The sequence below is a fragment of the Patagioenas fasciata genome, chromosome 1, assembly GCF_037038585.1.
Source record: "Patagioenas fasciata isolate bPatFas1 chromosome 1, bPatFas1.hap1, whole genome shotgun sequence".
NCBI lineage: Eukaryota > Metazoa > Chordata > Aves > Columbiformes > Columbidae > Patagioenas > Patagioenas fasciata.
The window spans coordinates 127294952-127310397 of record NC_092520.1 but is presented as its reverse complement, the minus strand read 5'-3'; the positions used below and the strand labels follow the sequence as shown (position 1 = coordinate 127310397).

The 15446-nt window shown below is 38.9% G+C and overlaps 1 protein-coding gene across 1 annotated transcript in view; it reads left to right on the top strand.

Moving 5' to 3' along the window:
- Positions 1 to 203: 203 nt before the first annotated feature.
- Positions 204 to 15446, top strand: part of SPAG17 (sperm associated antigen 17) — a 110826-nt gene continuing 95583 nt past the window's right edge. The window contains exons 1-3 of the mRNA XM_065851568.2: positions 204 to 393; positions 8782 to 8922; positions 9290 to 9349. Of these exons, the coding sequence (XP_065707640.2) occupies positions 295 to 393; positions 8782 to 8922; positions 9290 to 9349 (300 nt within the window). The 5' untranslated portion in view covers positions 204 to 294. The remainder of the gene's footprint in view (positions 394 to 8781; positions 8923 to 9289; positions 9350 to 15446) is intronic.

Below are 15446 nucleotides of genomic sequence, written 5' to 3'. Positions count from 1 at the left end.
CGCCCAGGTGGCAAAGCGACCGAAAGTTCCGGCCCACCCACCGGCTGCCCCGCTAGCGCCCTGCGGCGGCGGCTTGGAGAGAAAGCCTGAGGGGGTCACCCACAGACGGCCACACCGAGCACAAAGGCTCCCTCGGGCGGGCACACACCCCCGGGCGGAGAGACCCCCGCCCGCGGCACGTACCGCACGAACCGCCCGGCGGCTTGGCGCGGTGAGGGCGCGGCCGGAAGGCGTCGCTCCGCGGGAGCCGGTTGCCATGGCGACGCGTGGAGCCTGCCCGTCGCCCGCACCGCCATGGGCCCGAAGCGGCCCAAGACCGGCGGGGCTGCCGCCCCGGCGGGGAGCCTGGTCAGCAACTGGGAGCCCGCGCTGGTGTCCGCCCACCTCGAGGAGGTGAAGGCAGCCGAGGGACAGAACAGGGGGAGCAGCGGGGCGGGCGGACCTTGAGACTTACAGGTTGGGGGGACCAGGCCCGAGGCGGCCTTCGCGGCTCCTGTGGCCTGGCTATGGCAGTGTCGCTAACCCTAAGGTCACCCCGGGCGGGGGATGTTAATCGTCCCGACGCATGGCGGAGCTGGCCCCCGCCACTGAGCACCGACCCAGTGGGTTTCTTGCTTTTCCTCCTTGGTGCTTTTCTTTCTGGAGTTTTGGGTGCCAAGTTTTAGCTCGGGCTGAACTTTTTATAAACTGCTGAACCACGAGGTTTGATGGAGGTGCTGACACAGCATTAACTGTAGCGTTGAAAATGTGAGGCTGTAATTTTTCTGCTTGAGTGTGTGCAGCTAAAAAGCACATTTTTTTTTTTCTTTTACAGTGTGTGAGGATCTAAAGGCATATTTAGGTTTCCAGGTTCTGTGTAAGCAATGTAATTCTAATAAATCTTGACTTGCAAGAGAGAATTTCGTTTCAAAATAGGGCAGTAGTTTAGCAAACAATAATATTTACCTAGTATGTGTTTATCTAACACTGCTTCTGCAAGTGAGACAAATTACTTCCGTGGCTTCCTTGTTTGGTGGCTTCCTGTTGTGCCCTATTAAAAAACCGAGAGTGTTTGTTGCTGCTGTGATTTTGGTGGTTTTTTAACACGCCAGCAGTTCTAGTAAGTATGAGGACTTTTGAATTCAGGAGGAGACCTTTAAACTGGCTTATCAGTTTTCCAGAAAACGCCACACGTGTCCAAAAACTCGTAAATACTTATTTGCCTTTACTTTTATTTGGTGGGAACCATATAGTACAACTTCAGCCAAGTAAATTTGCTTTTTGAAGTAGGTTGCTCAGCTAAGGTGGCTGTTACCCATTTTTTCCCTGGAATGTAGATTTTCAGTAGTGTTCAAAGGCACTTCAGCCCATCTTTGCTTGTGAATCTCACCTCTACTTGAGGTGAACGTTTCTGAAGCACAAGAAGGGGGTGAAGGTTCAATCCCCATCACTTACTCAGTTCTTGATCTTTTTCCCATGCTTACTAGCAAGGTGCCAATTAGTGATTTATTTTCTTTTATGGTGGTGTTTATTGTGGTTGTGGATATTGTCCAGTGAATTCACTGAACAAAGCGCTTTGTTTACTCTGCTGCTTCTACATGTAATTTATTACATCTGTTAAATACAAACCATTACACTGATGTATTTTAAAAGGTAGGGAGTAAAATGCTAAAAATTTAGGAAATGCCAGAATTAGGATTATTCAGGACCACACATTGAGGCAGATGGAAAGAAATGTTGAATATGTTCACTAAATGGGTCAAGGATTCAGTAGGAAAAAATATGCAGTCATCTAATTAAAGATTAATGTAATGTATGTTCCCACAGGGCTAAATTGAGACACCTTGGTTCCTTAATTCTAGTGTTGTCCAAGCATTTTCAGTTTCAGTTAAGCTAATTCCACTTTCTCTGTCTTGCTGATAGCAGGCACAGCCTTGGGAACATGGGAAAAACTGTCTCCCTGCTGCAGTCAGCTTGAACTCAGGCTTCCGTGATGATGGGCAGCCACTGAAATTTCTTATTGCAGGAAAATTCTTATTCGGCTCTTATAGGCAGGAGCATACTCGGTGCAAAACTGTCAAATACCAGCAAATCTCTTCTGAGCATGTGTGAATCAAGATTTGTCAAGTATGGCCAAGTGTGGGTATACTTAATGTAAATAAACGTACTCTGTAAAAGCACGTCTTTGACACAAGTATGGCTGCGCTGCCAAATTTTAGTTCCTTCCTCTCGAACACAGAGGGGATTGCATATCTTAATTACTTAATCACATAGAGCTTTTGATTAACGGATAAAAATGATTTTTAAAAATCAAACCTCATTCTGCAAATAGTTTAACCACAACCTCTTTTTTTTCCCTCTCCGCTCCAGTAATCTTATACAGGATTTAAACTTGAATATATAAAGGTCAGGAACTGAAAGCAGCCTGTAAAAGGGAGTGTTGAGCAACTTTAAGTGTCAACAGACACACTGCACAAAATTATTTTTTACTCCTCAATATTGTATATGTTATACCATATAAATCTGAAATTATTTTTGAAATGACAGAAACTTCTATGAATGAAATAAATTTATCTCCTGGTAATTCATGCATAAAGACTTTTAAAATCTTTTACTTGTATCAATTTGGAGAATGTTCTTTTCCTTTATTGGAGCCAAAAGGAATTTACTAGAACTGGCTTTAAATTGTACCAGATAGGCTGAGCAATGAAATTTCACATTTTAATGTGTTTATGACTTAAAGTATTTTATTAGCCTGATCTGTAAAAAGGAGCCATTTTACCAGTGGTGTTAACATTTTATGGATGGGTATGCTAACTAAAATATGATTTAAATGGTATTTACTAACCAAATAATTGCTTTTACTAAATACACTGTGAAAACTGGCAAACAGACAGCTTAAAAACATGTACAGGGCAAATATGGATTTTACAGAGCTTCACATTATAGTTGATATACATCTTCTTTGTTTCTAATGTGCTATGCAGAAGAACATGAAGCTGCAAGTTGTTTTTGCCTTCAGAGGTTTATCAAGATATTTTGATTGGGTTCACTGCAGAATTAAATTACAAAATAAAAATTGAGGATCTGATGGTTTCTTTCATTTTTGTTGGCAGTTAAGGCCTGAACATTGAACTGAAATGAAACCCTGTAAAACCCTTAAAACTGTTCTGAATACGATGGCTCCACTTCTGCTTACTATTCATTCTGCTTTCCCTTCAGAGAGGAATTAGCATTTAATTGAGTTTTGATACTCTGTAACCTGCCCAGATTATACAGCAAAAGATCAGGCTCTTAAAACCGGAATCCATTTGTAATATGGGTGTGTGTCAATCAGCAGATAATGAAAGCGGACTTGGAGATTTCTGAACAGTGGTGCCCTGCACAGTCACTACATTAGGGCTACAAAATTGCTGATGAGCAACTTTTCCCAGGAATGGAAAACAAGCTCCCCCATTGTTGGAAGCAAAGAGTGCTAGAGGTAATATCGCTCTGCATGTTCATAAATCAGTGATAAATCTCATTATTTCTGAGGCATTACTTAAAAATCAGGTAATTAAAGAACCCTTGCTGTTTGATGCTCAAGTGTTTGGGGTTCAAGTTTTCGACTGTTTCTTTTCAGCCGCTACAGTTGAATTTGAAATTGTACTGTAATGAAATGAGCTGGTTATGGCCCGAAGATGAAATAAACACACACACACACACACCCCAACAAACAAAAATATCCACAAAACCAAATGAACAAACAAAAACACCCACACACTAAATACCACAAGAATAAGTGATGATGCAAAATGACAGACACTTAGATTGCCTGGAAAAGAGGGGAGGGGGGAAATGAAGATGGCTGCTTGATGTCTTTTCTGACCAAAGAGATCTAGAAACTGATACTGCACAAATAAAAAATGCACCTGATTTGTTAAAATGTCTTCTCGAGAACATCTGCCTTTTTGTGTCTAGGTAATGAAGCAGAAAAAACAAGATACATTTAAAAAGGAAAGAAAATTTTATTAGCTATATCTGCTTCTTTTCTTTTTCAATGTGAATTGAAGATAGAGATATTTCTAAATATACATATGCTATTCTAATACTACTGTGACAAATAAGATAAGTAGGCCATGTGTATTGGCTTTTAACAGTTGGGAAAAAAATCATATTTACAGGAGGACACAATGGAGGCTTCAGAACAAAATGAGGAAATTATGACACTCCTGTGTTTTGTGAAAAGGATTTAGGAAATCTGCTAGCTGCTTACATGGAGCTTTCAGAGTTCGGTGGATCTTGCTAGGACTTTTCACTTAAGGGATATACAAGCTTCCCACATAGAAGGTTATTTTTAACATTGAGAGAGACTTCGGTGCTTTTCAACTCTGGACATGGCCAAGAGTTCTAAAATGGGGTGGGGGGCGACAGTGTCATTTGTGACAATGATTATCACTGGATGTTTTCCTGTGAGAGTGGTCTGGCCGGCCCTTAGCTGAAGTTTGTTTCAGGTTGTTTAAGGGAGTATTCAGTTACCAATGCCACATATTCAGCTTCATTTTTTTTTCATTCATGTTTGAACCAGCATTGTTGATTCTGTGGGCTGTCTACTCCCTGCATGTTGGTCATCTTTGTTCACAGTATGTAGTGCTTGCACTATACTCTCAATGGCAGCCTTCCTTAGACTGTTTCCACACTTTCCCAGTAGTTATTTTTATAGTTTTCTCTACCCTGTTCTTTAAGCCGAGAACCTCATTTGAGGTAGCCTTAGGGTCACTAATCTATCCTCTTTCAGATCCCTTCTCAGGTCTCACATCTACAATAACATTTGAAAGAATTAAACTAAGTAGAGGAGCAGTTGTATATTGAGGGAGAAAATATTTTTAAAGTAATCGTATACATTTTACTACTTCTCATTTTTATGTTGTGATTTTAGGTGGTGAGCTGTAGAAGCAAGGTCTGTTTCTTCTCTATCCTTTCAGTGCCTGGAACATTAAGGATACCGTTACAGTATTGATAAATATAAGGGAAATCTTGCAAAAATAATATGTTTTTAAAGCCAGAAAATAACATTGTCATTTAAACACCTTGAACTATGTACTAATGCCTCACATTCACTGTCCTTAATGACTTCGGTTGCTGTTCTCAATGTTCAGCTTTTCTGAGAAATTATCTTTGAGGACTTCAAAATTGATCAGTTTAGAAACAAATTACATGCTATTAGTGACTCTGGGAATCCTGGATAATTATTGCCTGTTAAAGTTTGTGTAGCTATTTCTGGTATTTATCTATCTCCAATCCCTAGGCATTACACCTTTTTTACAAAAGGAATGATGTGTTTTCATTTTGCAGTTAGAGAGGTGTGGACTATCTCTAACACTGTTTAAACTTTTACACAAAAGACCTTGTATTGAGCTGCATATAACTTCTGTAGAAGTAAGTTAGGTGGGGTTACAATTTTCATTATCAGTTATGTTGTAGAAGCTTATTCCATGTATTTTATTTTTAATATATTAGCCGATGATGTGCCACACTGATATCAAGGGCATACCTTTTGCTGAGGGCGTACCTTTTTCTGAGAATGTTTATATCTGGATAAAACCTAAGGTTTTTTTTTTTAAATTCACTTTTCACAAGCAGGCCTTAACCTGATGTTTTGCTGTGGTGTTTTGTTAGAGGCTGCTATGAAGGTGGGCATCACAGTGGAAGTCAGAAAAATTTGTTCTCCATTGTTTATAGTGACTTTCCAAGGAATGCCTAAGTGTCACAAAGGAGAGTCTCATTGTTCAGACATAACTCTGAAAGTGCCTGGGAACTATTAGAGGGGCTAGAGAAGAAGGATTTGGAGAAAGCATCTGAGGATGGTGAAATCTGCAAGTGGGATCAGATAATGAAACTAGGGACTAGCTGGGTAAGGAGACTGAATATGAGAGCTAGGGGAGCCAGTAATGAATGCAAGAAGCATCAGGAGAACTGGTGGAACTCTGATGAGGAACAGAGAATGGAAATGGAAGGAGAAGTGAGCTAGGGACATTTGTGACCAAGGGGTGGAAGGATCGAGAAGAGACGGGACTATAAGGAAGATGGGTTTCACAGAACATGTTGTTGCAGGATGATGTTAATCAGTGCCAAGCAGGTGTGATTTGTGGGCGCCAAGATACCAGCATATTTTAAGGAGGAACTAAAAAAGGCATAAGGTGCAGTTTTGAGAACTCTCTGCTGAAGATTTCTTTGCATATCTGGAGAACTGCAGGAAGCACTGGAACAGGCTGCCCAGGGAAGTGGTGGAATCACTATTCCTGGAGGTGTTTAAAAGACACATAGATGAGGGTCTTAGGGACATGGTTTAGTACTACATTTCGGTTATGGTTGGGCTTGATGATCGGAACGGTCTCTTCCAACCAAAATGATTCTATGATTCTAAGTTGTGAGAGCAGGCTCTATACTGCTGCTGGACCATGCTTCCTCTAGCATCTAGAGTAGAACCTAACATTCTTGGATCTTGTTCTCTTGTGCTGTCAGCATCTGTGCGTGAGACTTACTGAGCCTTGCTCCCCTCTTTTGGTGTTCCTCACTGAAGAGGACAGCATAGTGATACCAATTGCTCCTTTAGCTCATGTTGCAGAATGGTCATTCTAAAGGCTCCAGCTCTCCTGATGAGCTCTGGAAACACGAGGATACTGCCACATGAGGGCATTTCATCGTCAGTTCCAAAAACCTGGAAAATTATGCATTTGCACACAAGTATGGACATTTAAGTGTTCTCTGTCTAAAGAATGGTAACATTTTTGTGTCCTACTGTTAGCAGCTATGAAATGGCTAGTTTAACTTGAACTCATATAATGTTGTAATAATTAGCTCTTTCACAGTGCTGTGTGCTGGTGGCTATCTTGGCACCTTTAAACAGGAAGAGGTTTCATCCTCCATCCTCCCTGGCAACTAGAAAGGGAAAAAGAAATTCAGTGTACTATTTTCTGTATTTGCAGTCCCCACACAGGCCATTGCTGCCACCTCTTTTCCACTGAGCAGTGCCTGCTGTCCGAGGCAAGCTGGACATTCTCCTCTCCTAAATTCCATGATGTCTGTGTGCTCTTAGACCATCAGTGATATTCTTGCACTCTCCTGCATTTTGTAATTTTAAAAACTTAAGGTTTATTTTGTGCTGCTATAAAACATCAAGGAAGTTTAGGATGTATGGAACTGTAGTGGCCCTTTTGGATTAGGTGTGACCCAGGTGATCTTTCCATCTTTTTTGTTTCTCTAAAGATTCCATGGTTAAAAAAAATGAGGCATGTATGTATAATCACATATTCATGTGGTGTTTCGCTTTGTTACCTTAAGACTGTGACAAACAATTTCCCTCCATGCAAGCATTTACTAGTTTGAAACTTATGTCAAGTGTTGCTTTCTCCCATCCTGAGTTATCAGTTGCTCAAATTACAAACATTTAGGGTAGGCTTTTTTTCATTCTAAGAGAAGCAACAAATGAAGCAAAACTGGAAAAATAATCTTCTCCTTTTACCATTTACATCTAACTGTTTTTTTGGAATGGTTCTTTTCCTCACTTTGCCATCAACTCAGGTTTTGTTCCTTTTTTCCGCAAGGACTTTGTACATAATATACATGTATGAAAACATTTCTGTCAAAATCATCAAGTTACCACCCTCTCTTAAATTTGTCTTTAAATTCTTTCCCTGGTATAATGCCCACTGGACTGGTATGTGACTGGTCAGCCTCGTCCTGATAAGCATGACAGTGCCTGGGGACTACCTTAATCTTACTGAAGCTCTTTCCATATTTACCTTTATGCAGCTTTATTGATATCCTTGTAGTTTACACATACAGATGTGCAACAAAAAAAAACCATTCAGTGATTCCTGAAGAGTGTATAGCACAACCATTTGAAGTGCTTACGGTTCAGGCACCACTGATGCCGATAAAGAATACTCTGGAGTGAGATGTTCTGGAAATAGCCACTCCATGAAAGGGATTCCAGTAGGTTAAAGCAGAAGAAAAGGAAGAGTAACCAGTAAAAATTGCTTAAATGAAGTAATTTTGAAGCTTTTGTGGGTGTATATCACTAAATAATGTGTTACAATCTTCTCTTTTTCTGTATTTCTATAATGGTGAAATCAGATTTTTTTTGTAAAAATGTGTATTTTATTGCAAATGTTTGAAAATTGCTAGTGTTTTTCTTTTGTCTGTATTGTAGTGAAATATAACTTGCCCTTGATAAATAATTTTTCTTGGTTCAGAATACTTAGTGAACAGTGTATACACAGAATCATGGTATACAAAAATATGCTCTCATAAAACATCATACGAAGAATTCTACAGTTTTCAGAAAATAGTATCTGGGTATTATGTAATTCCCGGGATGAGTGAGCTGAAATTTGTTTATTTTTTTCTACAGCAAATAACAACAATAATACATATATTAAATGACAGTAATACAGATATTCAAGATTCACTTATTGTTTGCTTACTGAGCTGTCAAATCTGCAAGTGACATTTAAAAGTTATTTTATTTTTTTGTGATGCTAGTGCAGCATTTTCCAGCGAGGCGGTTTATAGAGGTTGTTAGTAGGCATTTGTGTTTTCCATAGCATAATGCTGCCACCTGATGGCAGAAGGAATTGGCACAAAGTAGTATGTGCTTTTTTGAGTTGTATACAGTTTATTTCTGTGTGATTAACACAGTGATGTTGAATGTACCTTAAAGGGATTAACCATCTCTAGAGGTTTACTCCTTGAAACCACTGATGAGGGCTTTTGTTTGCTTGTGTTTTAATACCTTAAATATTTTATTTTGGAAAGTAGGATGACTGGAAGCCTAGCATCGCTTTTGTTGTTGGAACCAAAACTGAGGATGAAATCCACACCAAGGCCCTGTCCCTTGCTGTGCAGGTGCCACAGCGGAAACTCTTCAGCGTGATAACACGTGAAGACATTTTCAGACAGGTACTCCAAGAAAGGAACTTTTAATAACAAGCCAAACTGTAGATGTCACTTCTAGATACTAACTTAATTGGTCTGTGGTAACTATAAGTTTCATATTCAATTGAATTACTTTGTGGAAGTTTTAAAAGTTATACTGATTCATAGGAGTTAAAAATGGAAAAAGAAAAGCTTACTGTGTAAACTGTTCTGCTCCCTGTAAATAGTGAGATTTTGTTACCGACTGTTCTTCAAGTGCCTTCCTTAGGATACAGGGGTACCATAAGATGGTTCCTCACTGTTTTGGAATGTTTGCAAAAGGGAATAATGAGTAAAATAATTTGTGTAAACTTAAAATCTTCTCATGATAGAATGTATTGTTTCCTTGCAGATTAGAGAATCTGGGAATCAAAAAGGAAAAAAGGTTAAGGATACACCTATGTACTATGAGGTAGGTTAAAGGATGTATTGCACAGTCAGTGCTCTTTTACACTGAAGTAAATATAGCTGTGGAATTGTGTTATGGATATCTGAGTAAATGCAAATCTATTGAAGGTAGCTGATAAAAACACTCAACAATCTAGATACTTAAACTGCTTCTTTTTCCCCAATATAAACAGTGCTCTGTTGGACTGCTAAGTAAGTGAGGATCAAGATGTCTTTTTAGGGGTATGAGTTTATTATATTAAGAATGTGTTACGTGGTCATATTTTGATGGTGGTGTCAGAAATTACAGAAAAAAAAATAGACTCTGCTCTCATGGATGCTCCCAGTAATTTAAAGACTTACACTTTCATTTATGGGAATGCAGTTCTGTAAATGAAACACCATCTCTGTGTGCCAGTATCCATTATAACCTCAGTTTGATGTTAAATTCTAGCCTAGTTCCTTTAGTGGGGCATGTCGATGAGGTTAGGAATCATGCTTAGTACAAAGAGGACTTCCTTCTCCCTACCTTGTTAATGTTTTACTTACAGCCTGTGAGAGGTTATAAAATCCTGTGATTAATTAGAAGATTGTTTAAAATTTTCTCAGGTAGAGTTTTATGAGCCTACAGACCTGGAACACAAAGAATTTTGGATTCCTCTAAAAAGATCTTGTTTGCATTTTAGTTCCGTAATGACTAATAAACTTTTTATGTGTCTCAGGTTTTGGTGGGCTTTATAACAGGTCTTTTTAGTTGCGGTCTGTTTTTCAGTAATGCCAGACTACTATCTGAACAAGTCCCTTTGGAATTATTTACCACTGACATGACTGTGAATTTTATGCAATTAACCCTCTTTGTTTAGTCCTAGCCTCCCAGGCAAACTTGCCCTTGTATTACCTGGGATGTAAAACCCCTTCAGTCCTACTGACAGAGGATTTTGAAGTCTGGCTCTAAGCAGAAGCTTTGTATGATACCTGTATTTAATTACTACGAGCAATTTTCCTTGTGAAGTGGATACTTATTAAATTCCAGCTGTCAGTGCTGTGTCTCATTAGCTACTTACTTCACTCCTCAAAGACATTTTTTTCCTCCTCTCCTTTAACAGAGAATAGAAAATGCCTGTTCTGACCTTTTGGTTGGACTCGATTTCTGTTCTAGCTGTAGCAAATTAGAAGATTGATAATGTTGCCACAAGCATTAGGATCCTGCCTCTCTGGGCAGAATTTGCTCCCGAGCATTCCCTTCAAGTCCATGTGCATTTGTGGATTCAAAGCTTTCACTGCAGTGAGGATAAACAAGTACAAGGTTAGCACAGAACACAGGGTTGTGAAATGTCCTTCTGATGGGAGCATTTCTGTCTTACTCCATGCAGTTCTCTTCCCTGTGGTAGGATTCAATACACTGGCATTTCCACAAGCACATATTCATTCCAAAGGAGGCTGTAAATGAGATTCCTGAAGCTTAATGGCCTTTGAATATATGAAATGTACATGTGTGTTAATTTGGGGCTGATGACATGCATAGTAATGTGGTTATTAATGATGTTAATAGGAACATTATTACCCATGTCGTTGGTCTTGCACATTGAGTCTATTGAAATGCAGGTTTTTTAATACATTTCAGTGCAGCAGTCTACAGAGCCTGCTTTAAGTCAAGAGACTTTAACAAACTGATCTTGGTGTATTGAAAGCTAATTAGATATCATATTAAAATAATTAATTCCCTTCAGTGTTTCTATCATCTTACTGTGTTGTGTTTTCCATTACTCTTATTGTAAAAAGTGAAGCGGTCCAGGGCAGAGTTTATGAATATGTAAATAAAAGATTTCCAAATGTAGGAGAATTAGGTGTCTTAACATCTTCTCTGTTTCTTAAGTGACTTGATGGGAGTAGGAGTCCTGATGTGTAGTTTTGTGCTGATTTCAGTATTTAATTATACTAGGCTATCTCTCTTATAAAGAGAGATGGAAGTGAAAATGTTATGTTTCCTGTAAGATATCAACAGATTTCATAATGAATCAGATTAATTTATCATGTACAGTTTTTCCAACAGACAAGACCTAAAACTACAGTATGTTTGAATAAAATATATGCATTTCATAAGCAAGGTATCTGTCTTTTGTCGTTTATGTACCTATTTGTTTCATTAGCTTTCTATCACAGTCGGTAAGGTCATGTGTGATTAAGGTGCTTTACCACTACTAAATATGACAGTGTTTTAGTTTCCAAACTTTGAATTTTGAAAATCTATTCAAGCCTAAATTTTCCATACTAGATTTGTTCATGAAGCAGATTTTTTTTTTCCTTGAAAATTCTAGTGAGATTGAGTTCAGGGGCTCTGTGGATGTAAGTTTGCAGTAGTAGTAGTTTTAGTAGCAGTTTTACACTATTGTTGGACTCACTGGGACAGGGTCAGGAAAGTTGATGTTGTTACCTGGGAAATTTTGAGAAGAAATCTTGTCCCATGCTCATAAGGGAACAAGCTGGGGCTGGGGAGTAGTACCATGGTGAAAAAAGATTCTGAAAAGAAGATGAAGCCTTATGTGACCCCTTCATGTGAGACAAATGGAAGTAGATAGATGGTGTTGCTGAATATGGACAGTTGAATAAGGGATGTGGCCAGGAAAGAGAGAGAGAAATGGGAGAGAGATGTAGAACAATTTTGTGGTTCTCTCAGATAAGCTGAGATGTTTGGGATAAAGGGTTGTGCAAGGATGAAAAAGGCACAAGTGACAGAGTCAAGAGCAGTTTTGTTTGGATGTAGATCCTAGAATGCTGCCTTCAGAATGTGTTCTTGTGCTTGTGCCCACAAAACTCAAGTCTTGTAGCAGCAGCAGTATCCTTCCCCACACTGCTCTGGCTTGTTTCCACAACAAGCCATCCTGTGTAACCAAAAAGGCTTAATTGCAGTTTAAAATATTAATCTTTTTTCACTAGCTGTTAAGAATTAACATAGTAATTCTGGTTTCTCACAGCAAGGTACCTATTTACAGTTATTAAATTGAAAAATATTATCAGTTCAAGTGCCAAATCCAAATTGTGGTCCATTCTCATCCTGGAATTCTGTGAGACCGGAGCAGAATAAATCAGCTGTAAATAAGTATTTCCCAGCTGTTAATCATTGGGTAGATAACCACTAGTGCCTCCTGCATTTTGGGGATGAGATGCAGCATGAACAATGTGCACTGCCCTCCAGAAATACTTGCTAGACTTATGATTCCTAGAGGACACGTATAGGTCAAAACATATTAGAAAAGCTCCTAAAAATAAACAACCTAAGGAGCAAATTCATCTCCTGCTAGGCTCAGTATAGTACACTGTGGAAGAGTGGAAGCAAATATGCGAACAACCTAGGGGAAGAGGCCATTACACAAGTAGAGGGAAGTCCGTGATAGCAGCAAATCCCATCATTTACAGGGGGCTAGGGCAGGCATTGATATTGAAAAGGAAAAGGCAAAGGGACTGTCTGGGTTTTGGACCTCAAATGTAGTGGAATTGTTTGGCGTAGTTGAAAGGAAACTTCCCTGCAAGTGATTTTATTTTCTTTCAAATATGGAAAACTGATGCTACCTAGAAAGAATAAAATATTACCCAGAGTAAAGACATACCACCATGTCTTTGCATCAGCCTTTGCTATTGTCAGAGCATCCAAAGCCACTGCATGATCAATAGTAGCATGTGTAGTACTTCGACTTATCAGGTTATATGCCTTCCATTTGGGATGTATTTATTCCATGAGACTGAACTCTTGTTACCATGAACTAATCAGTCCTAGAAGTGGTAGTGGTTTGCAATCAATTTCTAAAGTCTCACTAGTTCAGCATTCCTTTCCAGTGACCCCTCTAAGGACAATATGTCAAGTTAAGAAGTACCAGGATTTCTAAACGCTGAAACTGGGGTGAAAAATTTTGAGCTACTGCAGAAAACAAGCTCTGTATTCTAATTTTCTGTTTCTTAAAAACTGAAAGGTCAGGTTTTACTATTAACAGGAGACAACTGAGCATGTTAATCTTTTCTTTCCATTTCAGAATAGTGAATTCTAGGATTCTAGAGGTAATGCTCTCTACATGTATTAATATTATTATTTTACCACTGTTAGTTGTAATTATTTGGCCTGAGGCCATTCATAAAACTAAAAATCATTGACAATGTATTTTCTAGGAAAGAAACTTGATACCTTTTGAAATTCGTCTATCTATTTATAAATTACATTAGAACACCGGTGTGACATTGGTATTGCTTTCTAGATTACAAGGTTTCCTGCATATATGCAGCTTGGTATAACATTTCCTCCTTTTTCCATACAGGTTTTGTTGAAATCTCTGTGTGACTAGAGCGAACAGCAATTATGTCTGTAACAATGTCATCCTTAAATTGGTAAAGGGACCCTCTGGAGTAGCCAGAGGAAATCCTGTTTTCTATTTTGTTGCCTTCAAAAATTTCACATAAGTGATTAATTAAGGACAATAGAGCAGGGGTATCAAACTCATTTTCACCAGGGCCACATCTACTTCACAGTTGCCTTCAATGGACTGTATAAATGTAGAAGAAGTTACATTAATACAGTCCTAAAAATACATTCGGCCCTTTGAAGGCAACTGCAAGGCTGATGTGGCCCCCAGTGAAAATTAATTTGATACCCCTGCAATAGAGTGTAAGAGTGTAAGACACAAGGCCATTAGGACTTCCTGACCCATAAGTTCTGAGGCTTCTTAGGAAGCTCTGGCAAGACGTAGCTAGATGCATTCTGCCAGCACAAGGGTTGATGAGACAACTTTGCTTCTTAAATCTTTTTGTTCCACCTCTGACTGGCTTCTCTTCCTAGCCAGATGCAACGTTAGAGAAGCATGACCATATACTTTAGATCTATAATGCTCATTGGGTGGATCCAGTTGGCTGGAATTACTGGAGAAAATTTACTTCTCAGAGCCATAAAATATTATACTATACAATGGAAAGAGTTGCTGTGCAGATTCATACCACTGTACTGCAAACATTTCAAGATTGAATCAGAGCAATATCTCTCTTCTTCCAAGCACAGAACACAGCAGACTGGCCTATCCTCTGTCCTAAAAAAGTCTGGGTTCTGTAGGAGTTCTTCAGAAATCACTTAAATGCTATTTCAACTATCTCGCCTGTAATCAGAGTGTTAAAAGCAAACAGGAATCTGAAAGGTCACATGAGAAAACTTTCTCTATGCATAAAACTCCTCCTTCCTGAAATAGCAATGCTAATATCTGTTCTTTGGCATCACTGCATATTTATATTGTATTTTGTCTTCCCTTAAAGCATCTTGTTCTGGTAGCAGTTAGGTGGTCAGGAAGCCACAGGAGGTACATGTCACAGATGGTGAGAGCTCTTGTATAAGCTCTGTAATAAAGACAAGGGGAAAGGTTACCCTAATTATTATGTAATGTATTTTCTTATCTTTACTTAAATTAGCTTGTTCACCTGTTTGTATTTCCCTTAAAACATTATTTAATTACTTGTAACATTAAGCCACGTACTCTGTACACGTCTTAGAAAGTTCTCATTCTGCATTGCTGAGATTAAACCAGCTGAGGTATGCCCTCAGGTTGCACATTTTCTGGAGAGAGGTTTAAAGAACAAGCCTTCTTACAACAGGTATTTCTAACTAGGCTTCTGCTAACCAGATCAAGCTGTGTTGTGATTTGGCAAAGACCAGACTCACTTCTATAAGTGACACCACATTTTTTTTTAGGGCACAAACAGCCATTACTGCTGCTTTGAGAAATGTTCTCACAATAGAAAGGCAGATATTTAGTAGAGGAACGGCACACATATTTGCTTAGTATTGCTCAATAGTGAAACTGCCCTATTCTTATTTTACTAGGTTTGCTTGAAAAGTACTCTGAGTGGCAGAAGGAATCATCAAATCTACTTTATTTTTTAAAATTCTCTGTGATGCATGTTGTTAGAGTCTTCATTGATTAACAAAGGTTATTTATTGGCTTAGCTTAAATTTAAGAGTCTGCCTTGTGGATACGTAAGCTCTATATGGAACTCTGTTCAAATATGCAATTGATTGACTGATTTTCATAAGTCCTTAAGCTCAGTTTGAATTGTGAGTCATTAATTCACCAATGAACAATAATGCTTAA